This window comes from Desmodus rotundus, chromosome 7 (genome assembly GCF_022682495.2).
Source record: "Desmodus rotundus isolate HL8 chromosome 7, HLdesRot8A.1, whole genome shotgun sequence".
Lineage (NCBI taxonomy): Eukaryota > Metazoa > Chordata > Mammalia > Chiroptera > Phyllostomidae > Desmodus > Desmodus rotundus.
The window spans coordinates 36,173,976-36,192,167 of record NC_071393.1 but is presented as its reverse complement, the minus strand read 5'-3'; the positions used below and the strand labels follow the sequence as shown (position 1 = coordinate 36,192,167).

Sequence of the window (18,192 nt, the reverse complement as noted above, 5' to 3'; positions counted from 1 at the left end):
CATGGATGGACCTGGAGATTATTATGCTAAACAAAATAAGCCAGTAGGTGAAAGACAAATACCACATGACCTTACTTATATGTGGAATATAATGAAAAAAGAGAAACAGAGGCATGGACACATGGAACAGACTGACAGCTGTTAGAGGAGAGTGGGAGGGGGTACTGAATGAAAGAAGGTGAAATAACTAGCCAAAGAACATATATGCATAACCTGTAGTCACAGACAACAGTGTGGTTATGGCCTGAGTGGGGAGGGGGTGGTGGTGAGGGCTGGGTAGAGGTGGGCAAAAAGGTGGGGGGAATAAGGACATATGTAATTGTGTAAACACAGAAAACTCCCAAACTCTTTTTATGATGCCAGTACTATCCTAATTCCAAAAGCAGGTAAAGACACAAGAAAGAAAAATACAGGCCAATATCACTGATGAACATAGATGCTAAAATTACCAACAAAATATTGGCAAACTGCATCCAGCAGTACATTAAAAAGATCATACAACATTATGAAGTGGGTCTCATCCCAGGGATGCAAGGATGGCACAATATTCACAAATCAATAAATGTAGTACACCACATAAACAAAATGAAAGACAAAACACATGATCATATCAATAGATACTGAAAAAGCATATGATAAAGTACAGGACCCATTCATGATAAAAATAAACACTCAGCAAGTGGGAATAGAGGGAGCACCTCACATAATAAAGGCCATATACGAGAAACCTGCAGCCAACATCATACTCAACAGGAAAAACTAAAACCTTTCTCCCAAAGATTTGGAACAAGACAAGGGTGTCTGCTTTTACCACTGTTATTCAACGTAGTATTGGAAGTGCTAGCTACAGTGATTAGACAAGAAAAAGAAATAAGAGGTATCCAAATTGGAAAGGAGGAAGTAATGCTGATATTTGCAGATGACATGATAGTGTACATAGAGAACCTTATAGGCTCCACCAAAAATTACTCGACCTAATAAGTGAATTTGGAAAAATAGCAAGATGTAAAGTCAATATTCAGATATCAAAGGCATTTTTGTACACCAACAATGAAATAACAGAAACAAAAACTAAGAAAAATATCCCATTTATTATAGCAACAACAAAAAAAGTAGCTAGGAATAAACTTAACCAAGGAGGTAAAAGACCTGTACTAAGAAAACTACAGAACACTGAAAAAAGAAATTAAGGAAGATACAAATAATGGAAGCATGTACCATCATGGATGGGAAGAATTAACATCATTAAAATGTCCACACCACCCAAAGTAATCTATAGATTCAATGCAATCCTTATTAAAATATCAATGAAATATTTCATAGATTTAGAACAAATATTTCAAAAATTTATAAGGAACCCAAAATGACCCCGAATAGCCTCAGCAATCTTGAGAAAGAAGGACAAAGTAGGAGGGAGCACAATGATATCAAACTACATTACAAGGCAACTGTAATCAGAACAGTCTGGTACTGGCATAAGAACAGACACATAGATCAATGGAACAGAATAGAGAGCCCAGAAGTAAACCCAAGTCTCTATGGTCAATTAATATTTGACAAAGGGGGCAGGAGCATAAAATGGAGTAAAAATAGCCTCTTCGATAAATGGTGATGGGAAATCTGGACAGGTACATGCAAAAAAATAAAACTAGACCACCAACTTACACCATACACCAGAATAAACTCAAAATGGATAAAAAAATGTAAGGTGCCAGGATACCATACAAGTCATAGAGGAAAACTTAGGCAGTAAAATTTCAGATATCCCACACAGCAATATTTTTGCTAATATATCTCCTAGGGCAAGGGAAATAAAGAAAAGAATAAACAAATGAGACTACATCAAATTAAAAAGCTTCTGCTCAGCTAGAGAAAACATCATGAGAATGAAAAGGGTATCAACTGTATAGGAAAACATACTTGCCAATGGCCTCTGCCAGCACTTCTCTCTGGGAGAGAGCTGCCCTCCAGCTCTCACCCTGATGCCAGCCAGTTTAGCTCTTCACCCTGCGTCCCTGGTGCCTTTCAAGCTGCTGCTCCAGTACTGGAGCTCAGAGCGAGTGAGTCTGGGTTAGTCTGCTCACAGGCCCTATAAGAGGAACATCTGGGACTCCAGAAGCTTCTGTCTCACTCAGGCACAATCTGTCCTGGTTTTCACAGCCAGAAATTATGGGGACTTCCCTTCCTGGCACTGGAACCCTGGTCTGGGGAAATTTGTGTGGGACTGGACCCCTCAATCCTCAGGGTGAGGAAGTCTCCTCAGCTGATATGTCCCTCCCAAATAAAATTTTTTGTATCCTTACCCATGGACTTTTTTTTTTCATTGCTTTTAGAGAGGAAGGGGAGGAGATAGATAGATAGAGATATCAATGTGAGAGAGAAACATCAGTTGGTCACCTTGTCATATACACCCTAACCAGGGACTGAACCCACAAACTGGGTATGTACCCTGACCTGGAATCGAATCCGTGACCTTTTGGTCTGTGGGATGATACTCCAACTGAAACTGGAAAAGCTGGCTTTCATGCTTCCTCTTACTACTAGAACCAATCAGTAGAGACAATAATTTAATCCTATGGGTGCTTTATTCAGATGGCTGGTGATGACAGCTGATGTACTCTTAAAAACCACCTTAACATTTCCTTTCGAGCTGCCCGTTTTATAAGGAGAAGAAAGTGTGTGAAGGGGGTTGGAAACAGGTTCATCGGATAAGAGGTTCAGTCTGGCAATTTTCCTAGTATTTTTTTGTCTGTCAATCAATCATTCTTTTTTTTTTAAATTTTTAATTATTATATTAGAGTTGTCCCAATTTTTTCTCCTTTTCCCTCCTCTCCCCAATTCACCTCCTAATCCCAGTCAATCCCCACACCATTGTCCATGTCCATGGGTCATTCATACATATTTTTTGACTAGTCCCTTCCCCTTCTTCCCAACATCACAGCCCCCTCCCCTCTGGCAGCTGTCAGTCTGTTCCATGTTTCCTAGCCTCTGGTTCTGTTTTGCTCGTTAGTTTATTTTGCTCATTACATTCCTCTTATAAGTGAGGTCATATGGCATTTGTCTTTTGCCACCTGGCTTATTTCACTTAGCATAATACTCTCCAGTTCCATCCATGCTGTCACAAAAAGTAGGAGCTCCTTCTTTCTTCTGCATAGATTTCCATCGGGTAAATGCACCACAGTTTTTGATCCACTCATTTACTGATGGGCACTTAGGCTGTTTCCAGCTCTTGGCTATTGTAAATAATGCTGCTATGAATGTAGGCATGCTAAAGTTCCTTTGGATTGGTGATTTGGGGTTCTTAGGGTATAATTCCAGTAGTGGAATCGCTGGGTCAAAAGGCAGTTCCATATTTAGTTTTTTGAGGAAATTCCATACTGTTTTCCACAGTGGCTGCACCAGTCTGCATTCCCACCAACAGTGCACTAGGGTTCCCTTTTCTCCACAACCTCACCAGCACTTGCTGTTTGTTGATTTGGTTATGATGGCCATTCTGACCGGTGTGAAGTGGTATCTCACTGTGGTTTTAATTTGCCTCCCTCTGATGACTAGTGATGTTAAGCATTTTTTCATATATGGACGGGCCATCTGTTTGTCCTCCTTGGAGAAGTGTCTATTCAGGTCTTTTGCCCATTTAAAAAAAATTTTTTTTAAAGATTTAAAAAATTCATTTATTTAGACAGAGGGGAAGGGAGGGAGAAAGAGAGGTAGAGAAAACCAATGTATGAGAGATATACCTCAATTGGTTGCCTCTGGCATGCCCCCAACTGGGGGCCTGGAGTGCAACCCAGGTATGTGCCATGACCAGAAATTGAACTGATGACCTTTTGGTTCTCAGGCCAGCGCTCAGTACACTGAGCCACACCAGCCAGGGCGTCTTTGCCCATTTTTTAATTGGGTTGTTTGTCTTCCTGTTGTTGAATCGTATGAGTTTTTTATATGTTTTGGCGATTAAGCCCTTGTCTGGGGTATCATTGGCAAACATGTTTGCCCATACAGTCGGTTCCCTTTTCATTTTGCTGATGATTTTTTTAGCCATGCAGAAACTTTTTAATTTGTTGTAGTACCATTTGTTTATTTTTTCCTTCATTTCCCTTGCCCTAGGGGATATATTGGCAAAAATATTGCTATGTGGAATGTCTGAAATTTTACCGCCTATGTTTTCTGCTAGGACTTTTATGGTATCATGACTTATATTTAAGCCCTTTATCCATTTTGAGATTATTCTGGTGTATGGTGTAAGTTGGTGGTCTAGTTTCATTTTCTTGCATGCACCAGTCCAGTTCCCCCAATGCCATTTATTGAAGAGACTGTGTTTACTCAATTGTATGCTTGTGCCCCTGTTGTTGAATAGTAATTGACCATAGAGAGGCGGGCTGACTTCTGGGCTCTCTGTGCTGCTCCATTGATCTGTGTGTCTGTTCCTGTGCCCGCACCAGGCTGTCTTCAGTACAGTGGCCGTGTAGTATAAATATCAGGGACTGCCATCCCTCAGACTGTGTTCTGCTTTCTCAGAATTGCTGAGGCTATTTGAGGTATTTTTTCGTCCCATATAAATTTTTAGAATATTTGTTCTAAATCCGTGAAATGTGCCACTGGGCTTTGAATCTGCAGATTGCTTTGGTAGTATGGACATTTTAATGATGTTAATACTTCAGCCAGGGCCCAGTTTTCTTTCTAAGGACATTTTATTGATTACGCTATTACAGTTGTCCCATTCTTTTTTCTCCCATTTGTCCTCCTCTGCCTCGTACCCACATTCCCTCCAGCATTCCCCTCTTAGTTCATATCCATGGGTCATACATAGTTCTTTGGCTTCTCCATTTCCTATACTGTTCTTAACATCCCCCTGTCTATTTCGTGTTTACCATTTATGCTTCTTATTCCTGTACCTTTTCCCCCCATCTTTCCCCTCCCCCCCCCATTGATATCCCTCCATATGATCTCCATTTCTGTGATTCTGTTCCTGTTCTAGTTGTTTGCTTAGTTTGGTTTTGGTTTTTTTTTTAGGTTCAGTTGTTGATAGTTGTGAGTTTGTTGTCATTTTACTGTTCATAGTTTTCTTCTTTTTCTTAAATAAGTCCCTTTAACATTTCATATAATAAGGGCTGGGTGATGATGAATTCCTTTAACTTTACCTTATCTGGGAGCACTTTATCTGCCCAACCAGTTTTCTAGTTGTTTATGATAGGAGTATAATTTTTGACCCTCTTATTCCTTCTTGGCCAGAAAAGGCATCATAGCTTTTAATCTCCTCAAATCTTCCCCAAAAATAGATCAAATAGGACTGCAAAGCCAAAGACCCATGGATAACACCTAGAACAAAACTAGATGACTGGGCATTTCTGTGACCTTCCAGATATGAGTGGGAGAGGCTTCGCCGCTGACGTACCTGTGTGATGGATGCTGTTCGTGCAGGGAGACGGGGAGTTTCTCATACCTTGAGATTACTAAGGGCAGGTCAGGACTCAGGAGTCAACTTGAAAAGTTCTCTCCTCCAAAGAGAGACAATTTGAAGGTCAATAACTACAATGAACTGAAACAGCAAATATATTTAAATTTGTGAGTTTCAGAGGAGACTTTAAAAAACCCTCATTGTCATACTAGCGAACTACCTCATTATGTTGAAAACTGGCAGATGAAAGAAGCATTTATCCTGCCTCTCCTACTCTCCTATTTTAATCTAGAGTAACAAAGTAATAGATGAAACAAAGTTTCTCCTTATACTTGCATTTCAGCTCATAAATTAAGGATGAATGAAAAAACTAACACATCATTTACAACCACTGATGAAATTAACGGGTCTATGCAGTGATGATCCGTGGCTACTAACTTCACAAAAAAAAGGATGAGAAAAGATGAGAAGACATTCCTATGGAATCATATACCACCATCTAGGACGTAATCTTGCAGATTCTTGTGGTGGGGGCAGGGGAATCAAGCCTTGAATCCGATCAGGCTTATTGATATAAGCACCAGCCTGCAGGAATTACAGGAGACAGAGACACATACTAAAAGACCCCACGGGGATATAACAGCACAGTTTGGTGCAGGTGATTGTGTCGAGTAGGGGGTCGGCAAAATATGGGCTGTGGGGCACTCTGGTCCGTTGCCTAGTTTTGTATGACTTGTGAGCTAAGAATAGCTTTTACATTTTTAAATTCTTGGAAAAATCAAAATAATACTATTTTGTGAGTTGTGCAAATTATATTAAATCAAACTTCAGTGTTCACAAGTCCAGTTTCACTGGAGCACAGTCGTGCTCATTCACACACTGTGGGTGTGTCCATGCCAGGGGAGCAGGTTGCACAGTTGTGACAGACATTGGGGGCGGCGAAACCCAAAACACCTACTGACCCTTCACAGGAGTAAAAATGCGCTAGTCCCTAATCTGGAGGACTGAGGATCCAGTTTCTTCAACAAAAAATTGCAAGGGGAAAAAATAAAAGGAAGAACCAATAGTGTAAAAGAGACTCAATTACCACAATATGTGGATCTTATTTGGACCCCTATTCAGAAAAGAACTTAAACAATGTTAATAAGATCAGAGAAATGTGAACAGTGACAAAAATATTTGATGTTAAAAAGTTGTTCATTTTTAAGGCATGGTAATGGTTCTGTGTGTATGTTTTAAGAACAGCCCTTAGCTTTTAGAGATGCATTCTGAAATATTTACAGGTGTGGGGATTTGCTTCAGAATAGTCCTGGCTGTGGGAGTCCCTGGCTGTGGGTGCCCGTGAAGTAAGCCGGCCACACTGGGACGTGCGCTGTGGTTAGGGGACCGGCACGTGGCGGTTCATCCTGTTATTCTCCTGTTTTCTCTGCTTCTGTGTGTGTTTGAAAATCTGTGTTACAGAAACAGGAGTAGATCAGTTATTTCTAAGTAAAAGTTGTTTGTTTTTTAAATCAGTCAAAGGACCATTTCCTCTGGCCCTTTGAGTCTAATGCCTCTTTTCTCTGCTGCCATAGAAACACGAAACTTTCCAAGTTGATTGTTGCTGTGAAATGGCTATTTGTTGGATGTGCCCTAATTGTCGGTTGGGGGGCGGGGACGACTTTGGTCCTCTGGTGTCAGTCATAGGGCCTGGCACAGACCATGGTACATAATAAATATATTTGGAACAAACTGACTTTTCATAGCATATCATGACTTCTTTATGTTAAATATTCTAAAACACAGTAGTTCTTTTGTGTTACCATTACTCATTAATTTTATTTACCTCATCTCTTTTAAGACAGGAAAATTATAACTCCAAAATAAAGTTAGTTATTGAATGGGCATGTTAGTTTGAGTCATCTCAGTCTGAGATAGGATGATGTTTATTTATCTTCATGCTAAGTGTGGAGTAAGTCCTTCTAAGAAAGAATTATTTCTTCTCCAAGCACAACATTGTGTATTTCTGAATGTAGTGGAAATACCCATATTCAAATCGAAGGTCAAAATCTAATCATCAAAAACCCAACTATAAATTTTTATTATCTACCTTATTGCTCCCTTTTATTTGCTTAATAAGTAACAATTGGTTGTGATTATTGAAAATTGTTTTTTAAATACCCCAGTTCTTTTGCTTGCTTTCTTCTCTCTGCACATTACCTTCATAATCTGTAGCAGATGCTTTATCAGGGATACCTTTTTTCTGTTGTCAATATAATTTGAACCTCAAAACCCTGAGCTCTAGGGCAAGTGAGTCAGAAGCAGAACCCTGAAGCTTAAACCAGGATCTAAATTTTTAAATAAATAACCTGGCACCTAAACACCTCATGTTCCTCAAGAAGCCTTTTGGTACTCTGGGCTTGGGGGCTGTGTGAATTGTCATGTGATTAGTCACCAAGTTGTTTTTGTAACTATAATTCTATGCTGTTTTCCTCTGAATCAGGGTATTTGTAGCAGGTGTGGGCCCTTTGTCATTTCCATAAAAGTCTCTATGTTTTCTTCAAAGCACTTACCATCATATATGGCATGGTTTTAAAGCTAGTTACCTAGCTAAGTGCCAGTGGTCCTCATGATGCCCGCCTGGCCTGCGCAGACTGTAGGTGAGGTCAGGGCTGAGAGGTGCCTGAAGCACTGGAGGAACGAGTCCAATGACAGAGTCAACAGCAAAGGGAATGGGCTCGGCGAGGGTGAGGGCACAGGTAGCTTCTCCAGCATCCTGGCACATCAGGTGTCTACATCTAATCTCTGCATTTGTTACTTAGACAGTTTTCTTCTTTATTTTGACAGCATCCTTTTGTTTATCTTTATGGTAACTCTTAATTATTTAGGAAAACAAGCCACAGAAAACATGGATAGCTAAAATGTAAAATTGAGCTTCGTAATTTGTAATACTTGAAAGCCAAAAGCTTGAGGCGCTCTTACAAGTGTTGTGTGACACCTCACCTTGGAATCTTGTGGCATTCTGGCCACTGCCGCACCTCAGGGAGACTGTGCCAGAGGCGGACAGCCTGAGAGGGTGGGTCGGTGTGCGATCGGAGGAAGGGGGGCAGGTGGGGGAGTTGGTGGTATCAGATATTGGCCCTCCTTGGTTATTCAACAGACATGCAAGATACTGGGTTGGCCAGAGTCCATTACGTTCTTTCTGTACAATTGCTCTAGTAGTACTTAGTTGTCTTCAACTTCATTCAAAACAATTTTGTTAGACTGTATTGTGACAGCTGTCATATGAGCATGCATTTAAAAAAATTCTTAAAGTTGGTGAATTTTTGTGCAGCCATTTTAATATTGAAGATAAAAGAAGATATGCAACATTTTTGGTGCATTGTGCTGTATTATTTTAAGAAGGTAAAAGTGTAAATGAAACACAAAAAAAGATTTGTGCAGTGTATGGAGAAGGTTCTGTGACTGATCTAACATGTTAAAAGTGGTTTGCGAAGTTTCTTGGTACCACTGACATTTTGGCCAAGTAAGTCTTTGCTTTGGGGCTGTCTGATGCATTGGAAGATGCTTATTTAGCAGCATCCCTGGCCTCTCCCCACTGGAAGCCAATAGTGGGAAATAGTTGACATACTCAAAATATCCAAATCAATAAAGGTATTGGTAAAAATGAAAAATGTGGCTTTTACTTTATGGAAAAAATACGTAACGGACTTTTTGGCCAACCCAGTACAAAGATGAAAACGCGGTTCTTGCTCTTGTGCAGCCTGCGGTAAGGTGGGAGCTGGACAGCGTGAGGAGTTGAGTGACAGACACACCCACAGACGTGGTGGTAGTGCACATGCCTCCCGACTACTAACTTCAGCCTGGACTTTGTTTTACCCCATCCTGACCACGTGTACTCAAAAGTTTCCCCGCTTAGCTTCCACATCACTGTGCCCTGGACATGGTTTCTTGGTACCAGCTTCTGTTCTTCTGTCTGATGATAATTTGGTATTCCCTAGAGCACTCTGTTCTCTATTTCTTCCCACACTATACTATCAGTTCCCAACCTTTTTCCCCACCAGCACTTCCAAAGAACATGACAGACTCTCATCAGTTAATGGTGGCTTTTTATGGCAGTGGGTTTTGGCGGGGGAGGGGAGGCCAGCATCCTAAGCACCAGGGGAAGCAGCTCCCTGGGCAGCTCTGAGGCACACTTCCCTGCGGCAGACTCTGGGGCCAGCCGTGGCAGGAGCTCACGATGGTCAGTGAGGGTGTCAGTAGTGGAGCACACGGCATTTTGTTAGGGGCACAGAGCAGGTCCCTTAACTAAGTCAGGAAAGGCTGCACAGAAGAGCCGATAGGTGAGCTACACTCACTCAATATGGAAGCCTTAAAGGAGATTCAAAGAAGTAGGTTTTCAAAGATAGGAAGATCAGTTATTAAAACGTAGGAATATAGGAATGAGAAGGGTTAGGTAATGTTCCTAAATCCCAGAACATTAGAATGAAAAAGCTCTTTCTGAATCCTAAACATGATTAGTATAAATCAAAGAGAAGTAAAACGTTCTACATCATTGCTGCAATAAACTGGTGGACCACACTGCCCCCAAGAAGTGATGCTGACATGAAAATTTGTTAATGAATTTTAATAGCGAGCTTCCTTCTTTAGTTCATTCACTCAATAAGACTTGAGGCATCTTCTAGCGTCAAACACCATCGTGGGCACTATCCTCGTACATATGGTAGCGAGGAAGACAGACACAGCCCCTAGATGTTAAGTTAGTAATCCCTATAGGCAGAGAGAGAGAGAAATGCTATGGGGGAAAAAAATGAGCGCTCTGGGGAAGTGTAACAGGGCGTCCCAGTTGAGATTAGGGGGAAAATGAACAGCGAGTAGAGGTTAAATGAGGCAGGAGGCAGGGTGTAGAGGCAGAGAGATGTGTGAAGTCTGAGGCAAAACGGTTTGGACAAACTGACAAAGAGCTGAAAAGTGGCTCAAGAGGTGCTGCCCGAAGGAAGGCTGCAGCCGCCCAGGACGGAGTCCTAACCCCAGTGGCCACTGGGGCTGAACTCTCGGATAGTTGCTGGGGACTCAACAGGTAGTTAGCCATTCTAGAACCTGCCCCACCCTGCCTAGGGAGTCCTCCTCGTTTCAGCTAGGGAGGAAGACACGTAACTCCAACTGGTTACGATGGAGCGTGGTAAGTACAACAGATCCTGTGGGAGCAGACTTCCGAGAGATCAACCAAGTTTGTCTTGTGGGGAATGGTTGAGACAAAGCTGGTTTTAAAAGATAAGTGAGAAAGGAAGGCCATTTCAGAACGAGCTGCACCATGAAATCAAGTTGTGAGGAGCATGGCATTTGCAGAACTAGGGAGTTCCGTGTGGCTGTAATACAGTTCCATGTGGCTGTAATACACTTCGGTGTGGCTGTAATACAGTTCCGTGTGGCTGTAATACACTTCAGTGTGGCTGTAATACAGTTCCGTGTGGCTGTGATATGGTTTGGTGTGGCTCTAGTATCTTTATTTAGGAGAGCTGAAGGAAGCAATCCCTCAGGAAAGGCAGAAGCCAAATTTAAGAGACCTCCACACCCTGAGGAATTTTCACTGCATCCTGCAGGTGTTTCCTGTGATGGGGCGGGGGTGCGTTGGGGTGGGGTGAGGCAGTGATGGGGTGACCGCACTGAAATGGAGTAACTGCATCGCATTTTTGTGTTGCAAAGACTACTCTGGCAGTACCACAGACAGATTGAGAAACTGGGCCTCGAGGAAGGGGGACCTGTTAAGAAGATACTGCAGTAACTGGGAGAACTGCTGGCAGCCTGATGTGGCAGTGACAATGTAAAGTGGGGGAAGGGTCGGATGAAGAAGCTGTCCGAAGCTTCTTGGATATGACTGGTGTTGGGGCAGGAGGGGGAAAAAAGGACTCAGGCGTGACACCAGGGTACTCACCTGGGTGACTGGCTGTGTTGCCGCCATTCACTGGGACAGCAGTGTGCAGAAGTGGGGACATGTGTGGGGAGCAGTGCCGCTCCGACCAGCCAGGCACCTGGGCAGAGAGCTGTGGGACCGCCAGGTGAAGTCCGCTGGGCCCCAGACTGGACTGGGCACAGGAGGAGGTAAGACCAGTCCAGGTCCAAGAGCTGATTGTTCCTTTTCCATTTTAGTAAGTTTTTATTATAGAATAGTTTTATATTTACAGAAAAATTGTAATGAGAGTAGAGTTCTTGTAGACTTAGCATTTCTTTAGGTCCTGCCACCTCTTCCTGAGCTTGTGCCATATTGGAATGGGCATCCTTGTTTGCGTAAATACTCCTGTGACACACGCAGAAGAGGTCTACGTGGCTCAAAACTCCAGCAATGTAAAAAGGCCACCGTAGCAATGCCGGCTCCTGCCCCACCCCGTCTGTACTGTTCACTCCCACTCCCTGCAGACTACTATTTTCACTAGTCTCTCGTGTACTGATCCTTCCGTTTTTTACATGTAAGTGCAAGCAAAGAGTAAGAAAACAATCACGTGCTGCTGAGCTACCAGGACACGTTCCGAGTGCATCGTTCCACCGTTAGGCAGTTTGATAATTGTGTGAGTGCACGTCAGAGTGTACTTGCACGACCTAGAGCCCACACTGTAATTGTATGTGCTGTACTCCTGTACGACTGGCAACGTGATAGGCTCGTTTACCCCAGCATCGCCGCAGACAGGTGAGTACGGGGTTGCACTGGGGTGTTACCATGGCTATGACATCACGAGGTGACAGGAATTTTTCAGCTCCTTATAATTTTGTGGAACCATCACTGTCCATTATTGACCAAAATGTTGTTGGACATGACTGTACATATTGTGTCTTCCCTCCCGTTTTTATATACAACAAAGTGTACTGTGGACATGGTTCTGTTGCTTGCTTTTTTGCTAAACAATATACTTTATCCCTGACTGGTATGGCTCAGTTGGTTGGGCATCGTCCCACGAAGTCACCAGTTCGACTCAGGGTCAAGGCACATGCCTGGGTTGCAGGTTTGGTCTCTGGTAGGGGGGTGTGTACAGAAGGCAGCCAATTAATCTTTCTCTCTCACATGGATGTTTCTCTCCCTCTTTTTCCCTCCCTTCCTCTCTCTCTAAAAATCAAAAAATAAAATAAAAAAAAAACATACTGGATTTCAAAGACTTAGTTTACATTCTCTTTTTTGTACTATTTTATTAATAATGTTTTACATTGTTTACATGTTGCAATAATGTTTATGTTTTTTAAAGATTTTATTTATTTTTAGACAGAGGTGAAGGGAGAGACAAAAAGGAGAGAAACATTAATGTGTGGTTTCCTCTCGCACGTCCCCTACCAGGGACCTGGCCTGTAACCCAGGCATGTACCCTGACTGGGAATTGAACCGGTGACTCTTTGGTTCACAGGCCCATACTCAGTCCGCTAAGCCACACCAGCCAGGGCATGATGTTTGCTATATTAAGTTAAATAAAATAAAATGTTATCAATTTCTTGTTTTTAAAATGTAGCTACTAGAAAATTTAAAATGAAATATGTGACTCCAGTTGTACTTCTCCGGGACAGCAGTGATATGGGCCATCATGAGTTTTTAGTTTTGTACTACTCGCTGAGTAGAGTACCATATTCTGTTAATCCACTGACAGCAACACTGGAGCTCCTGAGCTGCTGGAATCATTGGACAGTCGATTCCATTTACTTTATGAATAAGCTGTAGAAAAAGTTCATCTTTCCGCCTTTAGGATTCAACGGTTATTCCTCTTTTGAGACTTGCGTGTGCTCTACTGCCTTCTTTGCCTTTTTTGTTTGTTTGTTTTTTCAGATTGAACTAAACATTTATCATATAAGAACAAATTGCTTCAATTTTTCCATTTATCGTAATCTGAAAATAAGAGTCTCATGAAGAGAAATCTCACTATTTAGTTAGGGATGTACAGTTAATAAATTAGTATAACAGAAATCCTTGGTTTTTAGGAATATAAACTCATATTTTGGCAACTCCTAGGCATAGAAGAACATAGCAAATATGACTACGGACATTTACTGTCTTGTAACAGTTCATTGTTTTTCCACGTGAGAAGATTAGGAAAAGGAACAAAAGGTGAGACTCTTCGTGTTGCTGGTGCAGGAAGAGCCCTGGGACTCCCCCGAGGGCCTCCTGGCAGTGGTGGCATTGAGTTGTCGCTGTGTATACGGTATAGACACCCCCGCTTGCCACACTACAGCTATTCTTCACGTCCCTTTTTTCTTCTGTTGCTAATTATGCTTAATTATTTCGTTTCAGGAAGGGTTTTCACTCATTGGTAGCAAGAACTGGTTGAAGATTGTAAGACGCATGGATTGTCTGTTGTTTGGAACAACAATAAAGGCAAGATGCTGTGTGGCCAACTGTTTCTAAGCTTCTGTGTGCACATGGGGGGTGTGGGAGCTTCTCTTTGCCGTGGATGGTACTGGGATAGCACATGTTTAAGGAAGCTTTGCATTATGAACAGAACACGAAACAAGGACTGTAGAAAGGCAGCGGCCTAGTTAGTAAGAGGGTGTTGCTGGGAGCCAGGGATTCAACAGATCTCTCTGAGGGGGTGGGGCAGCCGTTCCCCAACTCCCAAGGACAGATTGAGGGGAGGTGGACTACTTTGTTGTTTACCTTGCTAGATGTTAAAAGTTGTATATTTTTGAGTGCTTCACTGAATGTATATTTTCATTTTTTACCTCTTTAATATTAAAAATTAAATTCTCTTTTCTTTTCTTTCTTCCTGTAGTAAATGTAAGGAATGATCCTCACCAGAGAAACATGTGGACTAATCACCTAGATTGTTTTTTCTTTTTGAGAAATAACATAAAACCCAATCTGTTAACATTCGCTGAGTAATTTTGAAATTTAGGTGAAAGATCCTAATTTCTAATAGGCTTATAAACTAAAAGTTGGAAGAGGTCTTAAAGAGCATCTAATAGAGGGGGCTTAACCTGGGGTCCACAGACCTGCCAAAGGGTCCTCAGAGAATTCAGGGGTCTGGGAACTGCATGGACTCTCACTGGCCTCTAACTGAAATGCATCTTTTCCTTTGGTCACGAGTGCAGGCACCAGACCACAGTCATATCAGACCTTCGCACCGTGAGAAATCAGACATTTTCCTATCACTGCAGTTACTGCAGACACCTGAGCTGTCGCTTCTGCTCACCACTACCTCCGAACTGGGGTGGTTTCTCGTCCTGCTGCTAGATCTTTCTACGGAGTATGTTAATAAGGGAGCATGTATATTATTAGTTCACAAATTGGTATTTTAATATTGTAATGGACCATTTCAGTATAATTGGCTTCCTTGATAATCTTATGTATTTTGTGTGATTAAAAAATTATTCTAGGAAGGGGTCCACTGACTTCACCAGATTTCCAAACTGGTCTGAAGCACATACTCAAAAAAATTCACGAATCCCTGTTTTTCTTTTTGCACATGAAGAAACGGAGTTCGGGTGAGCCAATAGCCAAGGTTATAACTAACTACCAGAGGACTGGGAACTCCGGACTCCCAGCCTGGGGCTGGGTCATGCAGATTGAATCTACATGTCTTTTAAAAGTTACACCATGCCATATGTCTGATATTTGGGTTTTAATTTTTTCCTGATTATGTAGTTGTTTAAAATGTTAACTAACTTTAAAGAGCAAAATAAAAACCAACGTAATTTGACTACCCAAAAAAATCATCATATTACAGACAACAGAATGCTAGTTATCAGAGGGGGAGGGGTGGCTGGGACAGGACGAAGAGGTTAAATGAGGTCAAATATATAGAGACAGGAGGAGCTGGAGTATGGGTGGTGAGCACACAAAAATATAGCAATGTCATATAAAAATGTACACCTGAGGATAAAAGACTTAAATATAAGTCGTAACACCATAAAAGTCCTAGAGAAAACATTGGCAGGAAAATCTCAGACATTCCACCCAGCAACATCCTCACAGACACGTCCCCTAAAGCAAGGGACATAAAGGAAAGAATAAACAAATGGGACCTCATCAAAATAAAAACTTCTGCAGGGCTAAAGAAAACAGCATTAAAATACAAAGAGAACCAACAGTATGGGAAAACATATTTGCCAATGATACCTCAGACAAGGGCCTGATCTCCAAAATATATACAGAACTCACAGGACTCCACTCCAGAGAGACAAACAACCCAATTAAAAAATGGGCAAAGGACTTGAACAGACACTTCTCCAAGGAGGACATAGAAAGGGCCCAGAGACATATGAAAAGATGCTCAGCATCACTAGCCATCAGAGAGATGCACATTAAAACCACAGTGAGGTACCATCTCACACCAGTCAGAATGGCCAACATAAACAAATCAACAAACAAGTGTTGGAGAGGATGCGGAGAAAAGGGAACCCTAGTGCACTGTTGGTGGGAATGCAGACTGGTGCGGCCACTGTGGAAAACAGTATGGAATTTCCTCAGAAAACTAAAAATGGAACTGCCTTTTGATCCAGCAATTCCGCTGCTGGGATTATACCCTAAGAGCCCCAAAACACCAATCCAAAAGAACCTATGCACCCACATGTTCATAGCAGCACAATTTACAATAGCCAAGTACTGGAAGCAACCCAAGTGCCTGTCAGTAAATGAGTGGATCAAAGCTATGGTACATTTACACAATGGGATTCTATGCAGCAGAGAGAAAGAAGGAGCTTATACCCTTTGCGACAGCATGGATGGAACTGGAGAGCATTATGCTAAGTGAAATAAGCCAGGCGGTGAGGGACAAATACCATATGATCTTACCTTTAACTGGAACATAATGAACAGAAGAAAAAAGCAAACAAAATATAACCAGAGACACTGAAGTTAAGAACAGTCTTACAATAGCCAGAGGGGAGGAGGGTTTTCAGAAAGTACTATAAAGGACACATGGACAAAACCAAGGTGGGGGGGTGGAAGCAGGGGAGGGAGGTGGGTTTGGCTGGGGTCAGGTAGAGAGGTGGGGAGAAATGCGGACAACTGTAATTGAACAACAATAAAATAATTTAAAAATTGGAAAAATGTACACCTGAAACTTATGTAACATTATTATAAACCGTCACACAAAAAAGTTTGATTAAAAATATATCATTATTAACATTTTGAAGTTTTTACTAGGCATATGTATTACACCAGCATTCAGATGCATGTGACAAACTCCAGGCATAGTGGCCCTCACAATCCGGGTTTGTTTTTCTCACTCACTAAGACTCCAGAAACAGGCAGTGCGGGCACTGGCCCAGCAACCCCACAGCGGCAACATCACATCCCTGCCTTTGGCCTCTCCCTCACGTTTGCACAGTGGCTACTGCAGCTAGCTTATTTTCGTTCAAGGAAGACCAGCTTCATCTGCTCATTTTACATAGAAGGAAAGCATCAACTTTATTATATAGCTCTCTACCTCCCACATCTCTTAGAAGATGTCTACTTCTGTCTCATGGACCAGAAAGAACGGTGTAATGTGGCCGTCCTAACATGCCAAGGCTAGCAAAATGAGTATTTGGCTTTCCAGTCTCTGCTGTGGATTGGCTTATGGCAATGAGCAGCATCTGCAATGTAGATAATTTGTAAATTGGGATTACAGCATACGGGGTGCTTTGTATCCCCTTATCTTGTCATGTAACGTTATATCAGAAATGTCATACCAAGTCATTTCTTACTTTTTGAAAGTGTGATCCTTCATGGCTACATAACATTTTATTGGTTTGGATTCAATTAATTCCCAACTTTTCACTCTTATGTTCTGATTTTCATAAGAATTTATTTATAGGTTCTTGACATAGAAGTCCTAGAAATTTAAACATTTATTTAGTAAATTTCTCCTCCAGATAGGTCTGTTTCTACAGCACTGAGAATGTCCATTTATCCAAATCCTTTCCAATAGGGTGATAAAATTTAAATTTAAAAACTAGTTTCAGAGTCACAATGCAGCAACGTGGGTGAACACATAGGCTCCTCCCCTTACTACTTACCAGGTGCATGGAGACTGGAAAAAAAAAAAAGGCCCAAATGAAAGAACAGTTCAAAGCTCCAGAAAAAATACAACTAAGCAATGAAGAGATAGCCAACCTATCAGATGCTCAGTTCAAACACTGGTTATCAGGATGCTCCAGGAATTCTCTGGGTACTTCAACAGCATAAAAAAGACCCAGGCAGCAATGAAGGTTGCATTATGTGAAATAAAGAAAAACCTACAGAGAACCAACAGTGACGGGAAGGAAACCAGGAGTAAAATCAACGGTGTGGACCAGAAGAAACATTCAACCAGAACAGAATGAAGAAGCAAGAATTCAGGAAAATGAGGAGGGGCTTAGGAACCTCTGGGACAACTTTAAAATGTTCCAACGTCTGAATCATAGGGGTGCCAGAAGAAGAGGAAGACCAAGAAATTGAAAACTTATTTGAAAACTAATGAAGGAGAACTTCCCCAATCTGGCAAAGGTAATAGGCTTTCAGGGAGTCCAGGAAGCTCAGACAGTCCCAAAGAAGTTGGACCCAAGGAGGAACACACCAAGGCACATCATAATTACATTTCCCAAGATTAAAGATAAGGAGAGAATCTTAAAAGCAGCAAGAGGAAAGGAGAGAGTTACCTACAAAGGAGTTCTCATAAGACTATCAGCCGATTTCTCAAAAGAAACCTTGCAGGCAAGAAGGGGCTGGAAAGAAGTATTCAAAGTCATGAAAGGCAAGGACCTACATCTAAGATGACTCTATCCAGCAAAGCTGTCATTTAGAATGGAAGGGCAGATAAAGTGCTTCCCAGATAAGATCAAGTTAAAGGAGTTCATCATCACCAAGCCCTTATTATATGAAA

General features: G+C 41.8%; 1 protein-coding gene across 2 annotated transcripts in view; it reads left to right on the top strand.

The window, feature by feature from the left end:
• Positions 1–18,192, top strand: part of REC114 (REC114 meiotic recombination protein) — a 65,560-nt gene that overhangs the window by 33,572 nt on the left and 13,796 nt on the right. The window contains exon 3 of one of the 2 annotated variants that reach the window (XM_024557518.2): positions 13,641–13,724. The exons of the other annotated variant lie outside the window; for it this stretch is intronic. Within the exon in view, the coding sequence (XP_024413286.2) occupies positions 13,641–13,724 (84 nt within the window). The remainder of the gene's footprint in view (positions 1–13,640; positions 13,725–18,192) is intronic. 2 annotated transcript variants of the gene reach the window in all.